The 27,350-nt window shown below is 35.9% G+C and overlaps 2 protein-coding genes and 2 long non-coding RNA genes across 4 annotated transcripts; all 4 read left to right on the top strand.

Annotated features, from left to right (window-relative positions):
• The first annotated feature begins 11,095 nt into the window (after positions 1-11,095).
• LOC103420776 (thermospermine synthase ACAULIS5-like) lies at positions 11,096-14,346 on the top strand. The gene is made up of 10 exons (XM_008358815.4): positions 11,096-11,454; positions 11,981-12,047; positions 12,146-12,240; positions 12,369-12,471; positions 12,769-12,857; positions 13,065-13,221; positions 13,315-13,390; positions 13,664-13,722; positions 13,842-13,978; positions 14,061-14,346. Exons 1-10 carry the CDS (start codon positions 11,273-11,275, stop codon positions 14,146-14,148), a joined length of 1,053 nt encoding a protein of 350 aa, XP_008357037.1. The 5' UTR covers positions 11,096-11,272; the 3' UTR covers positions 14,149-14,346.
• A 5,623-nt stretch (positions 14,347-19,969) lies between these two features.
• LOC114820536 (uncharacterized) lies at positions 19,970-21,731 on the top strand. Its single transcript, XR_011575064.1, has 3 exons — positions 19,970-20,159; positions 20,245-20,389; positions 21,606-21,731. It is a non-coding gene; the product is annotated as an uncharacterized lncRNA (long non-coding RNA).
• Positions 21,732-21,842: 111 nt separating this feature from the next.
• On the top strand, positions 21,843-23,684 carry LOC114823899 (uncharacterized). Its single transcript, XR_011575063.1, has 3 exons — positions 21,843-21,983; positions 22,705-22,770; positions 23,452-23,684. It is a non-coding gene; the product is annotated as an uncharacterized lncRNA (long non-coding RNA).
• Positions 23,685-24,164: 480 nt separating this feature from the next.
• Positions 24,165-26,835, top strand: LOC103420774 (uncharacterized protein C24B11.05-like). The gene is made up of 7 exons (XM_029091465.2): positions 24,165-24,328; positions 24,428-24,493; positions 24,582-24,679; positions 24,787-24,912; positions 25,039-25,248; positions 25,367-25,432; positions 26,361-26,835. Exons 1-7 carry the CDS (start codon positions 24,283-24,285, stop codon positions 26,547-26,549), a joined length of 801 nt encoding a protein of 266 aa, XP_028947298.2. The 5' UTR covers positions 24,165-24,282; the 3' UTR covers positions 26,550-26,835.
• The last annotated feature ends 515 nt before the right edge of the window (positions 26,836-27,350 follow it).

The raw sequence follows: 27,350 nt of genomic DNA, 5'->3' as shown, positions 1-27,350 counted from the left end.
GTTGAGTTTTAAGGATATTCGAGATGACTATGATCATGAATGAAACCACTGAAGAAAATAGAATGTAATATCTTTGCACCACTTCCAAAAATAAGCATGAAACTTTGTTTTAGGGCCAATAGGCTGCCTCCCAACTAGGAACACGCCACATGTGGCCGGCCTAGACCCTGGTGATTGAGCAGTTCACTTACCTTGACACAACCTTTTGGGACACTTAGGTCGAACAATGATGCCATGGCGCATCTCCTTACCCAAAGTAAGGATCATGTACTTACAAGCACACTTTGCCAAACCTGCTCATTAGATAAATTGATTTTTTAAATCATCCATAGCAAAGATACGAAATGACCCTCTTTTCACAGTGGATTTAAGGGAATATATGTGGACTAATCCAACCAAAACGTGGACCATATAAATACTTATTGTCTTGGTTGATGAATCGACAAACTGGTCAATGTTTGTCCACACACATTTCTATTAAACCTCTTGACCAATTTTAAGGATTCACCACCTTACTTATCCCATAAAGTCTAAAAGATTGGATAATGTTGAAGAGTTTATTTCAAATGTTTTCGACAAAGTATTGCATGTCTTTTGGTTTTATAATTGGACATTGAATTCCCATGTTCATCCTAAAATAGCCTCGTAGAGTGATCATAAAGCGCAATTTAAATGATCTCCTGGACCTTGGTGAACGCACTAAGCTTTTGAGTTCTGCCTAGGGTTATGCAATCTTGTACGCAGCAATGTTGGTCCGTCTTGAGGCCCATTGCCACCCAACCATTGTGACGTTATAGTTGGTTACTGGGTACGAACCTGACGTTTCATATTTACACATTTGGGTGTGCATTCCATATGTCAAGTTGTGCCACCGTAACGTACCAATATGGGTCTTCATATAAGGATGTGAATCTTTGTCGATTGTCATTTCAATGAGGTAGTCTTCCCACTGTTAGGGGAGATAAGAACGTCAACGTTTATGTAAAACAACGTGAATTTCCGTGGACGTTACCCACTATGTCTCATCTCGATCCACGTACCGCACAAGTATGATAAGCAAGTGTGATGAATTCTAACTTTCATAATGTTGCTCCAGACGCATTCCTCCGATCTAGTTAAAGTGACGAGATCATATACCAGCTGTAAACATGCATGCAGGGATAAACGTATTTAACGGACGTTGAGTCAACATGCTTGAAGGGTGTGCCCGCTCCTAGTAGACGGTTTGGCCGCCCCTACATCAATGGATAACCAATCAATCTGTCTCAGCCTGAAGCATGACAGATCACTCGGTTCATAGGATTCACTTCCCTATAAGAGGAAGGTCACGACACAATATGAATCTATACTAAATTGTTGTCTCAGATCATTTCCATCTCATGAGATTAATCTAGATTGCTCCCAAGACTTGAAGTTCTTGGTCCAGTATATTAGTTAGATGAGATAATGGAATTGGAATAAGATTATCATCGATGATGTTTTCACTTATATGGTTGCTACCGACATAAATGAAAAGCAAGGATATCGAACCATGTTTCGTTGATCAGTGACAACGTAAAACTGATTGGACAACCGAAATCACAATCCAGGGTAACTTACTTACCAAAGTATGTTTGGACCTGTAGTTCCTAAATTGCTCAAGGTAACCCTGTTATGTTACAAGTAGGAATTAAGGCATAATGAGATGTGTTGATGCACAAAATCAGCGAAAACTTTGGTATAACAGAAAGTATTAAGTTTGTGACCTTCACTAGATTGCTCCGGTCACTAGTGTGGATAAGTATGTAAATAGATTGAGACAGGGAAGCAAACACAAGATGTACGTGGTTTACCCAGATTGGCTACATCCACGGAGTAGAGGAGTTCTCATTAATTGTGAGGGGTTTACGCAAGTACATAGGTTCAAGCTCTCATTTAGTAAGTACAAGTGAATGATTTAGTACAAATGACATTCGGAAATATTGTGAGAGAATGATCTCTATTTATAGAAGAGAGTTTCTAGTTTCATTCTGACATTGACATGTGTCGTGTTGTGATTGGCTTTTGATGTTAACACATGTCGTGCTATGATTGACTTCTGATGTCGACACATGTCGCGCTGTGATTGGCCTCCTGGTTGAAGGGAAACTCTTCTGGATCCTTGACGGTATAACGTTGACCGGTGCTCAGTAGTTTCGGGATTGGTAAGTATGGTACAAACAAGATGAATGAAATAGTGCAATATGATGCACGTCTTACGACACAAGGTTTCTCTCAAACGCCCTGTAATTGACTACGGCATTATGAAATGTGGTTAGTATTTCTCCATGGGGATATTAATATGGAGATTGACATGTAAGTTCCCGAAGAATTACATGGGCTGGTTCAAACAGTTCCAAACCACATAACACCCTCTCAACTCATTTGAGGCGTTCACTTACGGATTGAAACAATCTGCCGGATGTGTTATACCCGTCTAAGTGATTATTTGATCAGTTAAGGATATGAATTATGCCCTTGCGTGTTAAACTATGAAGTCTTATTCTGAATTGCTAGAGTTAGAGTTTATGTCGATGACATGCATCTCACCAAGACTCTAAAAGAGCTTGAGAAAACTGTCTCACATCTAAAGATAGAATTTAAGATGATGGATCTTGGGGAAATTTGTTTATACCTTGACCTGAAGTTCAAGTATTGTTCTGACAGTACTTTGGTTTACCAGTCGAACTACACCCCAAAGGTGTTACCTTTTTATTATACTTATGATCTTTCATACCTTATCTGCAAAGGAGAACCTTGAAGAGGTTATGGAATCCGAAGTTCCATATCAAAGTTCAACTTTGCGCTTTGTTGTACTTAGCTCATTGCATTAGATAGAACATCTTCTTCGATGTTGATCTATTAGTAAAGATGCAGCATCGTGTCTACATTCATCCATTGAATTGGTATTAAAGGCCTTTTTCCACTACCCTAAAGGTAATACGTATTTAGGCTAATCCCAACGTATCCTGAATGGATTTGACCCCCTTGATCCTCATAATGATACTTGCCTTGTTAGTTATGTTAACCCTGGTTACTTATCATACCCGTTCAAGGCACATCCCAGAATGGTTATGTCTATATCGTTAAGGGATATCGCAATATATTAGAGGTCCACGATATAACGTTAGTTGCGAAATCTTCGAATCGTTCCATGGCTCACCTTACTTCACTACGCAACATGTGAGACATGGTTGAGATCTCTTGTTGAGCATATTCAAAGTACTTGCTGTTTTCATCCATCATTGAGTCTCAACGATGATATATGAAGATTATGTCGTATGTATCAACCTGACCAAGACACAATACATCAACGAAGTCAACACCAAGACATATTGCGTCTACGTCAGCAAAGCATCAGAAGATTGAAGTCATGTAAGCCGATCCCAAACAACCTTGCCGACCTCTACACGACGTCACTATCGAAGTCAACCTTCGAGAAACTTGTTTAAGGAATTCGTATGCCTAACTATTCATATGCAATACTTGTAGTTCTCATTTAGAAGTTTTATCAGACTCAGGGGGAGTATCTAGAAGTATACTCACTTGATCTTAATGTATTTTTTCCCTACAATTAAGAGCATTTTTCCTACTAGGTTTTTGCTACCTAACTAAGTTTTGACGATGCACCAATCTTGGGCTGGTCATACCCTTATGAGCTTTTCTACTTGCGTCCAGAAGACATATAGTTTTGACGTAATGCAATTTCTCACTTTTCTCCTTAGCCTATGGGTTTTTATCCCACATTGGGTTTTACCATAGCGAGGTTTTGTGAGGTTTACCTTTTATGTATTCTTCCGTTAATCTAAGACTCACATTCGCTCATTGTGCCAACAACTTCATTAACTAAACTTACTTCATAACTGAAGACCTGATACGCCATTTGTTTGAGTATTTACACATTCAAGGGGGAGTGTTGCAATCCTATTAGATTATGAATGTGATCGTGTAAATCCTATCATATTTGAGATATCCTTAGGGGATTCTACCATATCTCTTAGAATTCTATTAGAGTTGTAATCCTATTGGAGTAAGGAATTACCTTCCGTACTACTATAAATAAAGGCACAATGGGATGGGATAATACACACCTTACAATTACACATCTCTCTCTATGTGTTGCACTCCCTCTCTCTCCGACCTCCATAATTGTTTAGTAAATTATACCTACAACATAAAGATACTTTATGATCATAAGAATATTGATATGTGCTTCTTCAACATGTATTTTTACGATTCAAAAAGATTTTTAAATTTTTTTTAGCAAACAATAGTTAATTCGACTCTTAATTGTCAGAAAATGTAACCATTTATGAGATCTTCTTTGATTAATAAAAACCATAAATATTTCAAAAAGGGCATCCTTCTTGTTTTATTCCTCTGCTAAATGAAATGATCAAATGCAAGACTTAAAATTTTATACCTATATTTTGTTAAAAAAAAACACAAAATTTATACCTATATTTTTATACTTGAGTTCAAATGGAGTGGTGGGTTTGAGTTTTCTTATTTTCTCTTCTTGCCCAAATGTTAAATTTCAAATTATAAATTTTACATGTGACTATGTGAGTACATGCATCAAAATCAAAACTCAAACGTTATTTTATCATTGGAATCAAGGATTAAAAAATCGATATTATCAACGATATTTCGCCGATAATATCGTTTTTTTTAGATAACGATATTTTTACATATATCCACTTAATTATCATCCAAATATTGCGATATTATCAATATTATCGATAATATCGCGATATTTTCGATATTTTCGCGAGGAGGATGCGCCCGACGAGGAAGAAGAAGGAGCAGAGTTGGAAGAGGCGGAGGAGGGCTTACTGAACGGTGGAGAGGGAGTGGAGCCGCCGGAATCCGCCGAGCGCGAGGACCACAGATCTCAACTACTGGTTGCCGCAACCGATGTTGGCCCAGTGCCTGGTGCATATCAGCTCCTAGAGCCGCTCGTCCTCCGCCGTCTTGTGCCACTGCTTGCTCACGCACGATGCCATTCGTATTTGCCAATCAAATCCTCCGGACCGCCAATTACAATCACCACCGCCGAAATTCCCCCAAATCCCCAGAAACAAACACGAAGTTGAAGCAAACCCAAATTCCAATAGATCAAATTATGGAATTACAGTGCATAATGATTCAAAAAATACCTTAATTTACACAAAAAGCTTCAAGATCTAACAAGAATTACATATCCAAAGTAGGGAAATTTAGGGAAAAACCCACCGAGTGTAGTTCATCTTCTCGTAAAACCGAATCGAGAAAAGCGAGAGCGACAGATTCACCTCGTCCTTTCCCCACCGAATCGAATAGTCCCCCGATGATGCTCTCTTCATCGAACGATTACAACCCACCAGTCCGAATCTTTCTATCGATCGCTTACAATTGGAGGTTTTAAAGTAATTTTGGGAAGATTTGGTGGGTAATCAGAAAACCCAAAGCCCAAATTGTATGAGCTGTGGGGGGTGTGTGGAGAGAAGGGGGTGGGTAATGCGGAGGGAGGAGGAGGAGGGTGGGGGTGGATATAGAGGGTGTGGAGGGGGTGTGTGGAGAGAAGGGGGTGGGTAACGCGGAGGGAGGAGGAGGAGGAGGAGGGTGGGGAGTGGGGGACCTGTTTTTGTGCGTTTTGGAAGACGAAATTTTTGTGAAATGAATAAGCCTTTGGGTTTGTGTGTCTCGTTTGACGAATATTCCCACTTTTTTTTACTCTGCTTTTTCTCATCTTTTACCTGCCCAGTCTCTCTTTTATTTATCTGTCTGCTTCCTTAACTTTCCTACGTTAACAACAAAAATTAAAATTGTTTATTAATCCAATACATATGGGCAATTGTGTCCTAATTCATGTATCTTGCCATGCAATGTATAAAGTGTAAAATATTGTACTAATTCATTATATATAAATGATTATGGTGTTTAAACTTCTTTCATTAATTACTACATATTTTCTACACTCACAATGTTTGCCAGCTTGCTATATAATCAACTTAAATCAGTTAAATTCATTATGCAATGCATTTCCTTCCAATTTTTTGTGATAAACTAATAGATAATTAACTAAATAAACATCCGGCAAAGTTTCAATAAAAATTTCCAAGTTTTTCTTACAATTTCCGTGGTTTCCATATTATTTTTATCGATATCGATAATATCCCGATATTTCCATCGATATTTCCGTGTTTTTGGACTACCGATATTTCTAATATCATCGATATTTTATACCTTGGTTGGAATGAAGTTTTTTCTCTTTGTCACGACAGTCACCTTAGACTCAAACATTTTTTAAATTCAAATTTATAGCTTTAGTTACTTATAAAAAAAGACATGACTTTTAATTTGACTCAAAAGATATTTATAAGTTTTAACTTTCCGATGCATGGAGAGGGGGAATGTTATATTTTGATCGGGTCCAAACGTCACATTCAAGTTCAAACTTTCCGGTTGATAAGAGATGAAGAAGAAAAGCATAATACGACAAAGTAAAGACATGAGATACCTAGTGTATTGCCTTGTGATGACTTGATTCATTATGGGACATGAAGAATGGACATCATTTTATGTGCGGCAAGGCAAGCTAACAAGAAATCTATAAAATCATGTCATATGATTTGCTGGGTGACAAAGCTTAGGCCAGTGCAATGATTTTTACAGGTCATGGAGGGGAGAAGGAGGCAAGTAAAAGATTAGGGGAACACAATTTTATCCTGGGGACCTCGAGTTGGAGCTTTAGGCCTTTGAGGTCATCATAACTTTTCTAAAACAAGAGTTTGGCGAATCCATCATCACCCCCAAATTCACAAGAAATTTTTAGTTATGACAAGAACATAAGTGATACACCACTTATTTTATTAGGAGTGATGAGAAAATTTATTTTTTAACTTATTAACTTTTTAGCACACATATCTCACTATTTTTATAGTGACACGTGATGTACTATCTTGTGTACCAATCACACTAAAAAATCTCTCCAAATTAACCAAAACACACTGCAAGTAACAAGAATGATTTCCTTGGTTTTCATAGCTGGCCTGCATCAAATAGAACGCCACTACTTCTCCAATACTCGGGCCCTCTCTCCTATGCCCTCCTCCACCATAGTAATTATGTGCGCACATAGATTTTTATCTTGTTCTTCCTTTCTTTTGTTACTTATATTTAATTTTGGGGTGTGCTATCCACACACCACACTTTATTTCTCATACACCCTTGATAATTTCTGTCCGTTGATCTTCTTCAATTCATTCGATCCGATGGTTGAAAATTAAAAAAGTATGTGAGAAGTAAAATAGGATGTGTGGATATCACATCCCTTAATTTTTCACGCATCATTCTGATGCCAATCTTTCGCCACCAAATGGACACTTTGGACCCCGTTAATTAGATCCACTATTTGTTGCATGGATTGGATAATGGGTTGACATGCTATAGCAAAACAAAGCATCTGACATGTGGAGTGATTTTTGTGTGTAAATATGACTACCACTGTCACTTAAAATTTTAAATTGGATTTTTTTTATTTGATTGAAAAGGGGTTAATAGCTTAAACAAAATTAAACAATTATAAAGAGCACATCCACCTGTTTTAGGATGGCAAGGAAATGTAATTGCCTTCTAAAAAGTGATTATTGTGCAAGTCCACCTGTTTGGCAAGGGGGTAAGGGCGATTACTATTCACAAATATTTTTATTTTTTTATACCTTGTAAGTGTGTTTAAATGTATACTTTGTAGCCACTTAGTATTACGGTCTAGTGGTATTTCTCTTCACTTGTAAATGAGAGGTTCTAGGTTCGATTCTTGCAAATGTGAATTGGAACCATGTTATTGCTAACCCCTTGTCAGGCTAAGCCTACCCCTTCCCCTTAGTATAGATAATATCGTTTGTTGAAAGAAAAAAATGCGTACTTTGTAAGTTTGTTCTTTGAAAATAAAACTCCTTTTTTACCTCCGAAAATTTAATTTTAAATACAAAGCAAAGCATAACATCACAAACAAGCATAATTAATCAAAAATAAAAGGCGAATGAAGAAGATTGTTGGATATTTATACAATAAAACTTTTTTTTAAATTTTTTTAATGATTAGATTTATCTTGACCATTTAATTTTATTATTATTGAATTTGGCAATCCAAAACGTGCCAGGTAGCACAACAATAATTTCTCAATTTTTTTACCGTTGGAAATCCAACGGTCTGGATCATCAGGTTGTTGAAAAATCCAAAAGCTCTCATATACCATTCAGTCGACAATTGGTAGAAAATTTGAATATGTAGTAGCGGGCATGGCAGCAAAATTTGTAGACCCACTCACCCAATTCGCACACCAGACAAAAAAAAAGCACGTAGTTGACGTCATGCTAACATCAACCTCACCCGTTGATGCAAGCTTGGGCTCAAATTGCTCAGGCTTTTGACTAAGCATGTGTTCGACCACCAATTGCTCTCCACAAAACAGACTGATGAAAGTGGGTTTTTGGGGCTAAAGGGCAATTTTATAGCCCTTGCGTTGCCTTTTGGGTAACGGCTAGATTGCTATGAGCCTAGGCTTGGACATCTGAAGCTAATCATTACCAATAAAACTATTCAAACAGAGGGGAAGATTATCAAACTAGATCTAATGCAAGACTATAGTTTGTTTAACTATCAACAAAAAATACATTTTTCAACAAACATGTAGCTGTTGAGAATGAATTCCACATTGATGAAAGGAGAAACTTTGCATGGGGCTTATAAGTAAGTTGGGATACTCCCCATATTGCCAATTGGTTTTATGGCGGAACCCTAACTTTCTTCATGATATCAAATTAAGTTGTCCCACGTGCAGTGGAGAAGCTAGGATTGTCGAGGCGAGGGGTGAAATTAAAAGAGTGCAAAGTTCAATCGAAGCGATTGCTTTCACATTGGAGAGTACAAAGTTTTGAGTCAATATTCATAGCAGAAAATAGTCTCTCCATCAAAGCGGTTGTAAGCAATAGTATCAAAGCCAATGTAAGAAGCTTAAATTGGCTAGGTTTAGATCCTCTTAAAATATTAGGCGCTAGTCAAACAACAGACTGGAACCTAGTAGCTAGGTGCCTAAACGAGATCTAGGCAAGAGCTTAGATGGATTTAAATTATCGTAAAATAAGCATTAAACAATATTTACATTGTTTTTAAAAAGTAATACAATATTTATAAATAATGTGAGACTTTAAGATAAATACGGTGGGAGTCTTAAAAGAGAAAATAAAAATACATACAAAAATATAAAATAATAATAATAATAAATAAAAGAAATGGGTTAATAAACCACCAAAAAAAAAGGTGGGGCCAGACGCAAACCAACCCCTTTAAACCCAATACCAAATTTAAAACAATCTCAACTTTTGCTATCTTCGTAACCAAACGCAACCAACCCCTTTAAACCCAATACCAAACAGAACTCTTTTTCTCTGATGTCTACTAATCTCCATGTCATGCCTATGGTTTCTTCTTCAGCCCATCTTCTCTCCCCCCTCGCCCCAACCTCTCTCCTTCGTCTTCGTCATTCCCTTGCAAATCCAACCAAATTATCGCCCTTCCTTTGCAAATTCAACCAAGACAGTGGAGGGGTTGAACCAGCGCTCCTAGGCTTGTTTTCCGGCGAGGGGAGGGGCGGCCGCCACTCCTCACCCTCACGTAGCTTCGTCACTGCCCACATGTGAAGCCAAACGGCCGCATGTGCTTCACGCCACCTGGAATGTGTTGTCCACATGTCAGGCTTGAAAATTTGCCACACGTGAGGGAGCGTGTTGAGAATGAATATTGATGAGAGGAGAGACCTTGCATGGGTTTATAAGTAAGTTGGACTACTTCCCATATTGCCAATTGATTTTATAGTGAAATCCTAACTTTGTTCAGCTCACATTACCATGATCTTACAAGCAACTTTAGGCAAGTGAATATGCTAGCTAGAACCTAAAAGATAATTTTCAAATAGAATGTCACCAAAAACAAAAAAAAAAACTAAATAGCTAAGTGCTAGTGAAGGGCTAGAACTAATGTCTTTCATTATCATCTTTAATTTCTTATACATTTTACGTACGGTGGGTATGGGGTTGAAGTTAAATACTTCCTGTTTGGGGGGAGAGAATTGATGCGTTAATGGTGAGAGTTATGATGAGTGCGCCTGCCATAGCACGCCCTCTAAATCTTTTGAAGCAAAGAGAATGTTATGATGGTTTCCAGTGCACGCTCCTCTCTCTCTCTCTGCTTCTCTCTTCTTCAATTCCAATCAAGATTTGCACACATTCTTGAAGAAAATAATATAACCAGAATTTTCGCTTGTTGTCACCTCCTCCATCATCATCTTTTATCCTTTCCCCCTCTTTTTTTCCTCCACCAATACCTTTTTTTTTTCATTTCTTAAGATAATATCATCACACGTTTACAAATAAAATCAATTAGTTAAGACAATGTGTCTGTCTTATTACACAAGAATTTAAGGTTTTCGAATATAAATTGGGATGTTTAGAATACCATTTGGATACAAAATAAAATTAATATCATTATCATACATGCATACATGCAATGACAGCCATGATATCATTAACTTGTGCATATATAACAGTATCAGTATGTTAGCAACATGTCAAAGCTCGCTGCGTAGTTCCAAGGAAAGAACTTGCATGCCTAAAATCTCAATCACCTATGTTCAACAATTGAGAAATGATACGGAGATTCTTTCACAAGTAGAATTCTTTGTTACTATCTGCTTTTTTGCATAATATTTATAATATTGATATTGGAATTAACGTTAAACTGTGCGGTAGCAGATAATTCATGAACAATCTCTTTACTAATTTTCAAAAAAAATTGATAATACTGTTTTACGGACAAGATATTAAACCCAGGCAACAAAAATCTAAATTAGTCCCATTTTCCCATTACTTTCCGAATTCCAATGAAGATATCTTGAGGCTGCATGCTTTTGTGTCTGTTCTCAAGCACAACCACTTCAACAGATTTCCCTTCTTCTTCTTCTTTTTTTTTTTAAATATTTTTTTGGCCATCATTTCTCTAGTTTTTTATCCAACCCTAAATCATGGTACCCTTCGATTTGGCCGCTACCTTTTTCCTTCTTATATTGTGAGAACCCTCCTCACTTCTACATCACTTACCTCCCTCCCTCCCTCCCTCTCTCTCTCTCTCTCTCTCTCTCTCTCTCTCTCTCTCTCTACATACACTGACTTGTCCTGTTTGGTGAAGTATTTTTGGATAGCCAGGTCAGAAAATGGGTGATATTTCGTATTCCAATGGAACCAACAACGGGAATGGGAATGGGGGTGGGAATGTGAATGTGAATAGAAATGGAGTGAATGGCAAGGGCCATTCAGTGCTGAATGGATACAGGAAGAGCTGTTGGTATGAGGAAGAAATTGAAGAAAATTTGAGATGGAGCTTTGCTCTTAATAGGTACGTATTAACTGTCACTATCTTTTACTATCTGCAGTCAACTCAATTTTCAAACATGTTATCAGTTCTTTTTTGGGCGCTGTAACTTTTTTACTACCTATGTTTTTTTGTTTCTTTTATTCGTTGATTTCTCATTTCATCTAATTATACAGTTAATTACTTTAATGTTAGTCTCATGTGCTACCAAATTCTGACTTCGTGATTTTCTCATTTTGACTGTAAATTTATGAGAATGTCCATAGACAAAATCATTAGGAAATTTTCACCATTTGTTCTTAAAGTCTTCGTTGTCCCCCTTGAGTTTTTTACGTAGATATGGTAATACCTTTTCTGACTTATTTTATAATCTTAATGTCAAAATTCCTACGTTAGAAAAATAAAAGAATTTTTAAAAGTGAATAACACCCTCTTTACCCCGAAATATCATGGTCATGAAAAGGTCAGACAAGACGTTAGTAGAATAGTGTTAGTGTTCCAATGCATGATTTCATTAATTAATTAATTAATTAATTAATTTTGGTTGCAGTATATTGCATACAGGATCAACTCCATTTCAAGACATTGCATTGCTGGACACAAAGCCATTTGGAAAGGTTTTGATCAATCCTACTATTAATTAAGTAAAGTAATCAATTATAACAAACTGCAGCAAATGACTAATTAATTCAATTTTCTGTTATGTATTTTGCAGGCTTTAGTAATTGATGGAAAGCTTCAAAGCGCTGAGACGGATGAATTTATCTACCACGAATGTCTTGTCCACCCACCACTTCTACATCATCCAAAGTACTTAAACTCTCTTTTCCATATAAAAAAAATTTATCTCATACTGCCGATGAGGTTTATATATGTGTGTATATATTGGATGTTAAGGGCAACATTGTTAATAACTCTGTAATTAATGTCAAGTTCAGTCCAAAGAGCATCTTCATCATGGGAGGAGGTGAAGGCTCAACTGCAAGAGAACTTCTGAGGCACAGGACTGTGGAGAAGGTTGTCATGTGTGACATTGATGAGGTATATTTCCCTCTATACGTCACACTTTGTCTAGTTTTTTAGCTGCTTTTACCAAAAGCTGCTTTTCATTTGTCTCTTGTTATTTGAAAAAGACAAAAAGGAGGATTAGTCGTGGAAGCAAAAAAAATAAAAAATAAAAAATTTTCAATTTTTCCAAATCACTGTTCTGGGTTTTATCTGGCTTACAAGTTGCATCAATTTTTCCAAATCACTGTTCTGGGTTTTATCTGGCTTACAAGTTGCAACACATTGCACATAATATAAAAAATTTCACTACAAGCTGCAATACTAATGCAGGAGGTGGTAGAGTTCTGCAAGTCATATTTGACTGTAAACAGTGAAGCTTTCTGTGATCCAAGACTGGAGCTCATCATCAATGATGCCAGGTTATTTTCAGCATATATATGTTTGTGTGTGTGTGTCAATGATGCCGGGTTTATAACTTTATCGGTATGGCATCCAACAATTGTTAAAGAACCAACATCGTGTGCAGAGAATTTATGTGTGTGTATATATATTAATATTTACATACTGCTTTCACTATTTTTTTTTAATTCTGATATAGTTGTCACTAATTATTGTGTGCGTTGCAGGGCTGAGCTAGAACACAGGGAAGGGCAGTACGATGTGATCATTGGTGACCTAGCAGACCCAATAGAAGGAGGCCCATGTTATAAACTCTACACCAAATCCTTCTACGAGTTTACTGTCAAACCAAGACTCACCAAGGAAGGCATTTTTGTCACACAGGTATCTTAACCATACTTAGGCGTGCAATCACGCACAAAAACAGAACCCTAATGACAGAATTAACCGCTTCACGTTTTTTTTTCATACATGCAGGCAGGTCCTGCTGGAATTTTCAGCCACACAGAAGTATTTTCCTGCATTTACAATACTTTGAGGCAGGTCTTCAAATGTAAGTGACCTTGATTAAGAAAATGATTCATCTCTAGTTTTTTTTTTTCTTTGTTTTTCTTTGTTTTTTTGTTTTTTTGTTTTTTTTTTTTGTTTTTTGTTTTGTTTTGTTTTAATGCTAAGTGGACAAACAAAACTGATTGCATTGCTGACCATATCTCTACTAAAGGTGAACCTAAGCGTTGTATGCGAGACTCACTTGAATTAGAGGGGTCGTTTGTTTTGTGTCTTGTCTTTTTATCTCTGCCCTTATTACTTCTTTGTATATCTGCAGATGTTGTGCCTTATTCAGCTCATATTCCTTCTTATGCTGATACTTGGGGATGGATCCTGGTAAAAAATCTAGCACCTCATAATAAAATCAATGTTCTTAATTAATTACTTGTATAAGTGACACCATTTTGTATTTTTAATTGACATTAAGGAGGCTAAGTAATTGTTTAAAATAACAGGCTTCAGATACCCCTTTTGAGCTTAGTGCCGATGAACTAGACCTCAGAATTAAACAAAGGATCACAGGGGAGAACAGATACCTAGATGGAAAAACATTTTCATCAGCTTCTACCTTGAGCAAAGCTGTTCGGAAATCGTAAGTCGGGTGCCTAATAAGTTGATTTTCCTCTTGATTTAAGCAGCTACTTATTTAAGCCAGGATTATGGGTTGTTGGCAGGATGGTCAATGAGACTCATGTGTATACAGAAGGAACGGCAAGGTTCATATATGGCCATGGCCATGGGAGTGCCTACAAACTCAATTAAGCTTCAAGAAATGGAAGAGTGAAGAACCACTACCAAAAGAGAAACATGAAAGTGCTGGACCAAAAAAACAAACAAGAAACATGAGAGTGCAAGTGGAAGACAATCTTCTGTCTTTTTTTTTTTCAGCTGTATTTCCTTCTTCTTTCTTTTTTTGTGTAGTAACTTATAAAAACTATGATATAAATCTTTGTTTGTGCCTTTCTTGAGATGTCTATGAAGTATGGGAATTTATATGAATATGAAAATGGTGATGCAACTACTTTATAAGACTAAATTAAAACCTCGCAGGGTAAGTGGTTTTTTTATCTCTAAATTTTATCATTTTGAAGAGTAATGTTCTCTTATCAGACTGCATATGCATAATAATTTATATAATTTTATATAAACATATCCAGATTCACGATTTGACAAGAGAACTTCTCAGATACTATTTTGTTTTAGATTAAAACTTCTCATGTAGTTATATAATCTGCCAAGAGACCATTTTACACTATTTGAAACATCAACATAATGGGTTATCACAAATGGTCCCTGAAATTGACCATCACCAACAAGATGGTCTCTGAAATTGAAAATCAATCAATGTAGTCCCAAAAAATAGGTGTCGCAAATCAATGTGGTCCTTCCATCACAATTCTGTTAAAAATTCCATTAAGTGCTGATGTGGCACATAAATGGGGCCCACAAGATTTACGAGTTTTTATCACAAATGATCCCTAAAATTGACTCATACCATAAAGATAATCCCTGAAATTGATCCACACCATCAAGATGGTTCATAAAATTGAAAATCGATGAATGTGGTCCTTGAAAATAGGTGTCACAAATCAATATGATCATTCCGCCACAATTCTGTACAAAAATTTGTTATGTGCTAGTGTGGGTTTAATAATTAATTAAAAAAGTTGTCTAAATACCTTTTTGCCAATGAAATTTTTTTCTTCTTATAGTAGGACCTACTCCGATGAGAGATCCCTTCCATAAATTCTCAAAGGCACAAGGCTTAACCAAGGCCTAAAAAGGGGTTTGGAAATAGTTTTCAACCAATAATAGACGCACCTCGATTATAGCCTCATCATCTCAAGGCAGACCTCACCATTTTTTGAGTCACCAGACCAATAAGGAAGCGTCGAACAAGCTCTCCAAGATTAAGGTTGTGAGGATGTTGATCGCCTAAATGTTAACGGTGATGTCCAGAAGTCGTTGCCAATCAGCCAAACTGTCACCAAGGGTGATCTCAATCCAAGTTCAATTCGCTGAAAAGTGTCAAAGTGTGTAAAGATGAGTGTATTGAGATTTTTTTTTTTTTTTTTTTTTTTTAGAGAATAGACAACAAATGAGGTAGAGGAATATGGACTAGGATCATAGGTGATTGCAGGACTGGGTTTTTGGGTTCACAACTTTTTATTAACTATTAAATTATTAAACCTATTTATACTTTTTTTTAATTTAATTAGAATTGTGTTATCCATTTATGTGTCATATCAGCACATAATAGAATTTTTGACAGAATTGTGATGAAATGACTACATTGATTTGAGACACTTACTTGCGAGACTACATTGATCGATTTTCAATTTCAGGGACTATTTTGATGTCGCACATCAATTTCAGGGACCATTTTGATGTCGCGGGCCAATTTCAAGGACCATTTGTGAGAAAAAAAATGACTTCTAAGCACTTAACGGAATTGTTAACAGAATTATGACGGAAATATCACATTGATTTGCGACACCTATTTTCAGGGACTACATTGATTGATTTTCAATTTCATGGACTATCTTAATAGTAATGGTCAATTTCAAAAGCCATTTGTGATAAAAATCCTAACATAATTTCAAATTTTACCTAGGAAATAGAAGTGAAAAACCTTCGGCTGATTTTGTGCTCAATTTCGAAATCCAAATTAGGCGTGCAGCTCTTTTATGTTTTATGGGGTTCTGAGAAGCCCATTTGTGTAACCCAATTATGTGTTAACTTGATGTGGTAAAAACTCAATCCCAAACTGATGATATGATCCATGTTTATCTATTTATTTATTTTTTTGAACAATTGATATTGGCTACATTGAGGGGGTGAGGGAGTGAGCTCGATCTTACAATTGACTAGCAATAATGTGGTTCAAATTTGGCTTTGGCAAGAATTAAACATAAGACATTTCACTTACAAGTGAAGAGAAATGCAACTAGACCGTATTACTAAGTGGCCGATATGATCCATGTTAAGTTCCTTTGTTTTCCTTTCTAATAAAATTTTGGTATTTGGTGCTTGAGGTCTTTACCTCTAGCTCATGCTTATACCAGATTTGAAAATAAATATTAAAAAAAAAAGAAAAAGAAAAAAAAAAGGGAAAAAGTCTTCTACTCAAGCAAACATTGTCTTAGAGGCGTTACAAGTCCAATATTTTTTACGTATTCAAAATGTACACCATTCATCTAATAGATATTTATCACACGGTATCTTTCCTTACAATAGAGTTATTGTCTCTATTCGAACAAAAACTAGAAGCATGTGTATGTGCAAGTGATGCTAGTCAAGAACACGCGACGAGTATTACTCAATGCATTAGCAATCAGAATTAACATGAGCTCGTAGATGACTAACGGTTGCACATCCGTCGTGCTCAATAGGTTGATCTATACAAATTATAAAGTTCCAATTATTATCTTAACGAGTATTATTAATGAGCTAAAGCGCATCTATGACTAATATTTGCACATCCTTGTTACTCAAGAGAGAGACGATGCGAAAGTGAAGCATCTCATGTTTGCATTTTGTTGGCCTGTGCGGTGTCAGATGTCACTTTCCCTTTTCTCCAACCAATTATCGAATTAAACGTTGGGCTGAGTCTTTGTTTATCTTTTGTGTTGTGTTAATTTATTGAAATAATGGAATTTAGATGAGGTGATCATCGACGTTGCATCATGCACTGTGGTCGGTTCCACAACCCATCACCCTCATCAATCGCAAGGATCATGACCCGTGAGTCGTGACACAGACCGCGGTATCATTTCCCTATTAAACTAATTAATTGCCTACTTTTTTGGTTGTTTGTTATTGGTGTTTGGTGAGTAAATATCAGATGCTCTTCTGTTTTTTTTTTTCCCTCCTTATCGAGTTTTCCTGATTACGATCATTTTTTTTTGTCAACTCATAATTTTCCTTCTTCATTCGAATATGTGAATGTAGAACATACTTCACGACTTAAGTTTATAGTATCATTTAGCTTCTCAAATGATTAAGAACGTATATTCATTCGAATGTGTGTCAAAATAAATGATACGAGTTTGTTTGTGTTGAGAGTCATAATTCTCAATTGAGAAAATAAGAAACCTTACATGTGTTCATAAGTAATTTGAGCTGTTTCTCATATTATCAATTGATTTTATGGTGGAACCTCAACTTTCTTTATAATATTAGAACAGATCGTCCCACGTTTGAAGCCTAACGACCACACATGCTCCAGATCACTCAATTTCACTACTGTAAGGATTCATTATCTACCATCGTAATTTTAAAGGAAATTTTATTTAAACCCATATAACATATTTCTACATGCAACTTACTCTTTGTACCCATTTGATTTTTAACCAAACTATTAATATCCCTTTAAACCCTAATTTACTATCTAATATACCCCATAAACCCAATTCAATATGTGAATTTATTTTTACACCTATTTGAGTTTTAACTCTATTTTTTGATGGTACGAATTACATAAGGATGATCAAACTGCTTCACATTGCAAACTACTACAAGGGGGTGGAAAAGATTACATAAAGGAAATGCCTCGATATTTCATTCTGTTGGAGCAATGGTTCAATAAAGACGAGGAAAAGAAGAAGGCAGAGAGAGAGAATAAGGAAGGTAGTGAAACCAAGTCGAACTCAAAAGTCAAGAATGTGGTTTCTAGTCTCAATTATGATTCTTGTTTTTGGATACACTTTGAGGAAGCGCTTATCTTGTGCAACGAACAAGCGAGTAATCCAAATACCAAGCAAAAGCTGATTGATTTTGAGCGTTAGGTGCTGAAAGCACTCCAAAATTTTGCAGTAACACCTGATATTTTCCTGGACCAAAGCAGCTTCATGCAATGATGGAGCAAGTACAAAGAAAATGTGGGAAGTAATTCCTCACCACTCGCTGAGATCATGAAGCCTAACACTTTTCGCAAGTATTGGAAGTGTCATTAGTCAATCGAAAAGTTGATCCTGTACATGAAGAGTTGGTGCAAATTGCGGAGTGTATTGCTTTAGACTGTCCTGTCATTAATGTTGGTGTTTTAGTTCAAGGCTTGCTGAACTCATATGGGTGGGACCGATGCAAATGTCGTATTAGTGAGATGGATGGAAAGAAGTACGGAGTTGAACGCAAACTAGTGTATTGTTTATTGGATGCATAATTCATATTTTGGTTGAAAAATTAAAAACTTCAAAATCACCGTACATCAATAAAAAAAACTTATTTTTTTTCTATGAGAGCTAATAAATTTTAACCAAAATGAAAGTAGGATAAACAAAAAGTGGTAGTAAGATTTAATTATAGAATTTGGGTTTATTGATAAATTTAAGTTTTATTATTAATTTTATTTTGTAATCAATAGTAATTATGCAATAAGATAAAATAGACAATTAACATTTAAAATTTTAAATTAGGTGTAAAAAGAGATTCCATGATTTAAATAAAATTTCACATAAATAAAAAAAATTTAAATCACAATCTAAACTAATGTTTCCTCTCCTCCTCTCCGTGTTTGTAACCCCTTGCAGCATAAAACCCAGAAATACAAACCTTCACACAACCTCAACAACTCCTCTCATAAAAAACTATGAATCCATTTAAATCCAATAATTACCAATCCATGTCCGAATCGGAAAAAAACAGAAGCGCAAAAAAATACCGAAAAAATTACAGCAACGTTGCAAATACTAGCAAATCAGAGATTTGCCAACTGAAGAACAAAAACGCAAAATTTTCCTTTAACAGGGAAAACCCAAGAGAGCACCACAATTGACAATAAAAGGAAACGATTAAGGTTTCATCAAAACAAAGGAAAAACCAAAATAAAATGATTATAAAATATATCTTAGTTGGATCACACTTGTTCCACAGCGGGCTGCAAAGACGCCACCCTTGAAAAGAGGTGTAAATCGGCCAAAAACCCAGCCACAACCCAGAAATCCCAAACGGAAAAAAAGGGAAACAACAGGAATTCTTTACCCTAATTAGAGATGTCGAAACCCTCAGAACGCAAAAAATCCCAAATCTAAATAGACGCACAACGGCCCGGCAACCACAAAATCCCTTAAACCACGAAAATCAGCAACCCTGTCCGCGAAAGAAAGCACGGATATCACAGGGAAACAGAGGATTTGAAGAAAGAACGGCCAAAACGAAAAGACCAAAGCCGAAATTAGGAAAGGAAACGAAGGAACAAAACTCTAACTCGTTAAGAAGACTCTCGAAGTCGAGAGAATAAGATGAGCAACGCGTGGAAAACAGGGACACAAACGGAAAGAAAACTGAGAAGCTAGGGCAGTTCCGTCCGGACACTGGTGATCTACTTTCTCTTGCATAAAAAATTATCTATATACTAAAACTCAGTTCGGCCGGCACTGTTTTTCACTGTTTGTGAACAGTGAAATGTCGGAAATGCCTTTTGTTTTTCCTCTTTTGGTGCAGTGAAAAGTCTGTTTTGCCCATTCGATCCACGCGTCGATCATTGATGTGCTTCGACTTTTCTTCTCGACCTTTTCCTTCTGTTTCCGCTTTTCTTTCTCACAAATCACTGCTTCTGTCTCTCTCGCTCTCGAACACCGCCTTCTCTTGCTCTCCGACGCTGCAATCTCAGTCACGAAATCTGCTTCTATCGCTCTTTTCTGCTCTCAAATCTCGGTTGAAGTGATTCTACTGGTCTCAAATTACACCATATTTGAGGGTGAAAATCTAATTATGCAGTCGGGGAGAGCTCCCCATTGATTCTTTAAAATCAAAGAGCTCCAATATTGCAGGTTCTTCAAATTCTCCCCATTTCTCATCCTAAACCCTAATTTCCAAACAATTATTTCTTAATTTCAATTTTTTAATTTTGTTCAGGTACGAGTACCGAGCATATTTCTACGAGGTCTTCAAGGTTTACACAAAGTTATGGATCACCAGACACTCCTCCCCTCTTCTCTCATGCATCTCCAGCTCTGTCTCTTTCATTATTGAGGTACCTGCCGCTGTTGTCGATCTGTAGGTAAAGCTTTAGTGTCCATATTAAGTTTCCATTTTTCTTCATTTCTGGAATTTGGGTTTTAATTTAAGTAATTTATTTTTATTAAATTTCATTGTGTGGTTAATAATTTTTGCTCTTAATTTTACTAAGATTTTGAGTTCTTTTTTTTTTCTTTAAAAATTTCAATTAAATTGCCTGCAGTTGAATTATTTTAAAATTCCCTGTATATTTATTATTTGTTTCCAATAGCAGGTAATTAGGTAGTGTATTTTCTGAAATCTCTAATTAGTTTTTGCATATTCTTTTTTTCTGGTGAGAAGGTTAGGGATAAGCTCGCACCCAAACTTGAGAGTAGGGATGGGCAAAATACCCATGGGTATGGGTAACCGCGGTTATCCACCCATTTAAAGTTGATGGTTATGGTTATGGGTAACCGTTTAAACAAATAAACGGTTATGGGTATAACCGTTTATCCATGAAATTTAAATGGGCGGTTATGGGTATTATCCGCGGTTATAACGGGTATCCATCGGTTATAGTTAATATTCATGGTTATAACGGGTATCCATTTACCCATTTAATTTAATATATGTAAAATTAAAAAATAAAATAAAAACCCTCAGAGTTACAATGATATAGCAGTCGTTGGATTGATTTGGAGCCTCTGGTTTGGTCCAAGTTTCCACCTTTAGTTGCATGTTCTATTACTTTTGAATAGAACCCATCATTTATGATTATTAATTAATTATCCCTTAATTGTTGATTTGGTTTTGTTTCTTGTAATTTTGTTGCGTTTGATTGGAGCTTTCATCATTTTTACACGAAAAATTCAACATAAAAATTCATCATTTGCGTTTGATTAACTATCATTAAAAAAATAATGTAGACGTGAGAAAAAAAAAGGGTAAATGGGTAAAAAAATGATAAACGGGTGAAAAATATGGGTAAACGGGTAAACGGTTATGGTTATGGTTAAATGGATAAATGGTTATGGGTAAATGAGTACACGGTTATGGGTATGGATAACCGTTTATAAACGGTTATGGTTATGGGTATAACTATTTATGTAATTACCCAACGGGTAAACGGTTATGCGGGTATGAATATAAACGGTTATGGGTAAAATAACCGCGGTTACCCGCCCGCATAACCATTGCCCATCCCTACTCGAGAGTGACCTGACCTGTTTGCTCTGTTTTTGGATTTTGTTTTTAAATTTTAAATATTTTTTTTGCAGCTGCTGGGAAGAGGTTGTATGAAAATTTCTCTTCTGGGAGTTATGGAGGAGTTGGGGAGGAAGAACAACCACCAATTCATCCATACCTCAGCTTTCTTTCCATGATTTCTGAAAACGTTCATATCGGTACAAAAACTTAACTCCGATTCTATTTGAAAAGATTGATTATTTTCCTCTTTTTTGTCTTTTTTTTTAATTTTTCAGCAAAAAGCACCATCTATGTCCAAATTTTTTTATTTTTTCTCCGGAATTCTTGCCCATCCTTGAGATTTTCTGTATGGGTTTTGGTTCTTTTGGATTTGGAAGAAGATGGAGATCGGAGTTCGTTGCTATCATCTATTCAACTTAAATTTTTGGGGATTTGGTTTGGATTTCTGGGTAAGCAAGTATCACTTCTCTATTCAACTTAAATTTTGTTTTGTTTTGTTTTTTTTCAAATTTATTTGATGGCATGCTTTTTTTATCCTTACTAAATAGTTGTTAATAAATGTTGGAATTTTTAATAGTTCTGCATCTTCTGATTTCTTCTAATTTTGTTTTTGTGTTTTACTATTATGTCTCATGATTTCGAATATAATTGGGTAAATTTACCCAAGAAATGGGTAATAAATGGAAAGCTAGAACATATAATAGAAGAGAGTTATCAATGGTGATACTAATATTTTACTATTAAGTGCTTCTGTTGGACATCTCACAAGACATAAAGGCCCTGTAAGTTTTGTTCTTTTTCAAAGTGCATGTCTTTTTGGTGATTCTTTCAATGCTTGGACATCTGTTAATTGTGTAATTTGCTTTGGATGGTTGTTGGGTTTGATTGGGTTGCACACTTATTTAAAAATGGATAATCATTCTTCGAGTTAATGAGGGAATTGTTGGTTTGGCTTGATTTTGCCTTTTAATTTCCTCTAAAGTTGTAGGTTATAATGCAAATTATGGCTATCCTGAAGCATGATATGCAGCAGATCCCTATATTGGCATCAATCCTATCATTTTTGTTCTCTTTTATGAATTCAGAATAGGCGTGTGTGTGTGTGAGTGTGCATGTGTGATTAAAGCATTTATGTTTTTGTTTGAAATTTTGGAAGTGTTTGTTTTCCAGATTTGTAATCACAAAAGTTTCTAAACAATGAGATGATGCAACTGTTCAAAGTGCTTTATCATTAAGGTGAGTGATTTTTGTTTTTTGCTTTTAGCCTTTTGTGATTATGAAAGTTTAGTCATTTGTTTACTGACTTATTTATTGGTGAGAAGATGAAACATTTTGCTGCTGGTTGCTAATAAAGTAATACAATCTCACAAAACAGTTTTCATTTTTTTTCTTTGTTTTCTTTAATTATGTATCATTTTTTATAAAAAAAATTCGTATATAGTTTTGGAAATTTTTATTTGGTTAGAGAAAGGGGAACAATATAGGAAAAAGGAGTTGAGTGCTGTTGTTTTTGTCTTCAGAGTTTCGTCAAGATTTGAAAAACAGTGAAAAGATATTAAACTTATGGTCAAAATTTTAACAAAAAATGCGACTGGGATGAGAGGGTATTGTCAGAGTTCATTATGGTAAAATATTGTCATGCATGACAGTATTATATAATCAGTTTGATAAATTAAAATGGTGTGATTAAATAAGATTATCTGTCGTGCCATGCTTTGTGTATTTGAGATTGCTTTTTTTTTTTTTTAATTTTATTTCTATGTATGGTCCACTAAACTTCTGGTTCCCTAATCATTTGACATAATTTTATTTCCACTTTTAAAAGTTTTTCCTGTAATTTTCTGTAATAAAAGGATTGTTTTGTTGCAAAAAGCAAGGCCAATTTGTTTAAGGCTTGAAGATTTCTACATTCCCCAGGTTTATCTTCGACTTCAGGTACTTTGTTCCATTAACAACTTAAAGTCAGCTGCAACCACACAGTTTGGTTATGATTGGGTAAAATAAGCTGATTATCTGTATATTTCATGAGGATATCAGTAGGGACCGTCTACCCAATCCTTTGTGTGTAAATAGTATGTAAATACACATCAAATATTATCTTTTGTATGTAAATAATACTATATACAAAAAATTTTCTACGATTAAGGACAGTTAGGAGTTCAATTTGTAAAAGATGTGAATATTAGAACAATGGCAATAGAACTGCCAGTCCATATCAGGTTTCTATATGTATGTAAATAGTATTGCATATCGTGTGTCTTTAGAACTTTCTGCATACTTTATACAGTTTTAAAACCCGCAGCATCGTGCGGGCACTATTGCTAGTGTTTACTAAATTACTAGTATGTTCACAGCGTGATGAATGGCGAGGGTAATTTCGTCAACAAAAGTTTCTCCGACTTTACTGGGTGTCCACGACGTGTCGGCACCAGACGCGAAGGTCCGAGTCAGCAGCAGTCTTCATCTATCTCATCCTTTCTAATTCTATCCACATCCATACTATTATTCTTTTTCTTTTTCAAGTAAATAAATAATTAAAATTATCCTATCAGCACGGCCCACGTGTCCCCGCCAACCTTTCCCTCTCTCTCTGCTTCCTATAAAAACCTTTCCCTCCCCTTCTTCAAAGCGCTCTCATTACTTCTCATTTTATTACTTGACTTAAAACATTTTTTACGATTTTTTATTACTTGAGATACTTGTTTTTTTTTCAAATTTGATTTCAGCTCTCGTCTCTCTTAGCATCCCATGGATTCCCTCAGTTCCTCTTCTCCCCTTGATTCTATCATCTTCGGTACGCATTAATGGATAATCATCTCGTTTTTGAAGCTCTTAATCAATCTTTAATGACCATAATCACTATCGCTTAATTTGTATAATTTCCACGCCACAGATTTGGACGACACTCTGTACCCTTCCAACCTTGGACTCGGTGAAGCTTGCAAGAAGAACATCGATGGTGCGAAAAAGAAATAACAAAATCAATAAATCAAATTTCATTCAACTTATGATTTGATATTTAGTTTAATTTTTATCTTTGGTTGCAGATTTTCTCGTTGAAAAATGTGGATTCCCGGTGAGCAAGGCCTCCAGCCTCCGCGTTGAGCTTTTCAAAAAATACGGCAGTTCCCTCGCTGGCTTACGAGTAATTCATCATTAATCTCCTTTTTTTCAATTTTTTAATTTTAATTTATCTGCACGTAATTTTAAAAAATGAATTTCTGAAATATATTGTTTTGCTTCTGTTTGTAGGCGTTAGGATACGACATCGACGCCGACGATTACCACGGTGTCGTGCACGGGAGGCTGCCGTACGATCGGATCAAACCCGACCCTCAGCTCCGAAACCTGCTCCGCAGCATCGCCCAGAGAAAAATTGTAAGCTTAAAATCCACAAAACCGTAATTTTTAGTGGAATTATTATATCGTTTTGCTTAAAAAAAAATCACGAAAATTTACACAAGTATGAAAAATAAAATGACGGAAAATGAATTGTTGTTGCAGATATTTACTAATTCCGACAGGAAGCACGCAGTGAAGGTGTTGGAACGTCTGGGAGTGGTGGAGTGCTTCGATCAGATCATATGTTTCGAGACGATGAACCCGAACCTGCCGAGTTCGACGAGGCCGGACGAGTTCCCGGTGGTCCTGAAGCCGTCCATAGAGGCCATGGAGATCGCGCTTCGGGCCGCGGATGTCGATCCTCGCCGCACGGTAAGGCCGCGAAAGCGCATTATAACTTCGTTCGCGGGTGGTCGATTTGTTGCGTGATAATATTGAACACTACGAAGTTGTTGGGAGATTTTGACAACGCGGTTTTGCTTTCTTGCAGCTGTTTCTCGATGACAACGTGCGTAACGTCGCTGCGGGAAAGGCTGTTGGTTTTCGCACCGTTTTGGTAATTAACTAATATTTAAATTCTCTGTTTCTATAATTCATTATTTTTGTTAGTTGTGTAAATATTGTTATAATATTTGGGTTTTGATCCCCGCTCATCATTTTGATTTTTTACGATTAGAATTTTCTTCTACATATGAGAGCACGACTCTTCAAAAATTACTCGAAATAACTATCTTTAAGTTTTAATTACTGAAATGATTAATCTTTTAATCCTAATTGCCGAAATGGTAAGTTTTCAATATTTGATTGATATTAAATTGATAACCTTCATAGTTAATCACTTTGTTCAAAAATATTATGAACAGTTTGCTTTCGATCATTTTAGCAAACATTCTCCCAAAAAACCACTTAGTAACATGGGACAATCGCAATATGGTCCAGGGTAATTACCAAAAATGTGGATGAGAAAGCAAAAACGAATACAAAGATTAAAATTCCAATTTTTGTTTGCTTTAGAAAATGATATGAAATGATGCTTGACCTAAAACATATCACAACAGATAACTATTAATAATTAAATAATTAAATATAACAAATTGGACTTATTTTAATAAACTGTACTATTCCTACTATTGTGGCAATGAACAGTACCTTTTTAAAGTTGAAACATATCACAAGTTTAATTAAACTGTGATTCAGGACACGGCAGCTCGCGGTCTTTAGAACATTACTCATAAAGTCAATGCCCTTGTCAAGCCATCGTCTTGGCTAAGAACGTTGTATTTGATAAAATAACATGTGTAAATTGTCTGGCAAGAAAAATCCTCCTAAACTGGTGTACTGTAAAATTTTCTTAAAATGGTCAATTTGGTACTAATTTATATCTTGTTGTGTTTGGTCAAATTGTATCTTCTTAGAATATTGTAAAGTTTTCTTATAATGGTCAATTAATTAGGTACTAATTGTATCTTGTCTTGTGAATTTAGGTTGGAATGACCGTGAAAAGCAAGGAAGCAGATTACTTATTAGAGAACATGAACAACATGGCACAAGTAATAACGGAAGTATGGGTAGGAGGAGGTGGCGGAAAGGATGGTAGTAACCAACGGATCAGCCGCACCAGGAGCGAAATCGATCGCGATTCCGTCCTCACCGCCACAGCTGTCGGAGCTTGACGGAGTTGGCTCCCTCATCCACCTTTCCAGATGTTTTTGCTGCTGGCTTTGGTTGGATTTGTGTTAGACTGTTATGCTTGGGATAGGCTTTTGTGCATATTTATCTCAATTATGTCTCAAAATGTGCATAATATGTCAATTATGTATCAGTATGGTTGTGCATATGAGCATATCCTTACGTATATATTCCCAAATCCAAAGTGCATCTATGCAATGTACCAATAAATAATAGTTCTTTTAAGCAAAAAATAAAAAAATGATCCAAGTGCTGGATTGCGTTGTTCTACTATTAGAGCCGTTTTTTTTTCTTTTTTTTTTCTAATTTATTGAGTTTCGAGTTTTCCGTCTTTAATGTAGTAATATCGCTTATTATTATTATTTTGAATTTTAAAATAAAATGTTTGTGATTCGATCGACAGTTTGTAGTGGCAATTTTATAATATGAGTTGATGTGTTAGTAATTGAAATTATGTGTAAGCTTGCATTAGGCTTTTTGTAGTTTTTTTTATTTTTTCGGTACAGAGGGTAAATTTATTACCAACAAAAGTAAGTACAACACAAGCCCAACAAGAAGTTAAATACAAGAGAAAAGGAGGGCTGCAAACAAACATAAAACAAAGCCCACAAATAACAACAAAGACAAAGCCACACAACAGAAAAACCTAAACCAAACCGTTCGAAACCGTAGCCACCATCATCAGAAAACCACTTATCGATCAATACGAACTGGCGTGTTCCACGAGTACCGGAGATCACACCAGCAAGAACCCCAGAAATAAGGAAGAATCAAACCAAATCATC

Source organism: Malus domestica, chromosome 13 (genome assembly GCF_042453785.1).
Source record: "Malus domestica chromosome 13, GDT2T_hap1".
NCBI lineage: Eukaryota > Viridiplantae > Streptophyta > Magnoliopsida > Rosales > Rosaceae > Malus > Malus domestica.
This window is presented reverse-complemented; position numbering and strand designations above follow the sequence as displayed.

Excerpts from the sequence above, each read along its gene's own strand:
- LOC103420776 (XM_008358815.4), top strand. The coding sequence starts at position 11,273 with ATGGGTGATATTTCGTATTCCAATGGAACCAACAACGGGAATGGGAAT. Across the intron at positions 12,048-12,145 it reads ACACAAAGCCATTTGGAAAG|GCTTTAGTAATTGATGGAAA; the intron begins GTTTTGATCAAT and ends TGTATTTTGCAG. Across the intron at positions 12,858-13,064 it reads CTCATCATCAATGATGCCAG|GGCTGAGCTAGAACACAGGG; the intron begins GTTATTTTCAGC and ends TGTGCGTTGCAG.
- LOC103420774 (XM_029091465.2), top strand. The coding sequence starts at position 24,283 with ATGGATTCCCTCAGTTCCTCTTCTCCCCTTGATTCTATCATCTTCG. Across the intron at positions 24,680-24,786 it reads GTTCCCTCGCTGGCTTACGA|GCGTTAGGATACGACATCGA; the intron begins GTAATTCATCAT and ends TTCTGTTTGTAG. Across the intron at positions 25,433-26,360 it reads TTGGTTTTCGCACCGTTTTG|GTTGGAATGACCGTGAAAAG; the intron begins GTAATTAACTAA and ends TTGTGAATTTAG.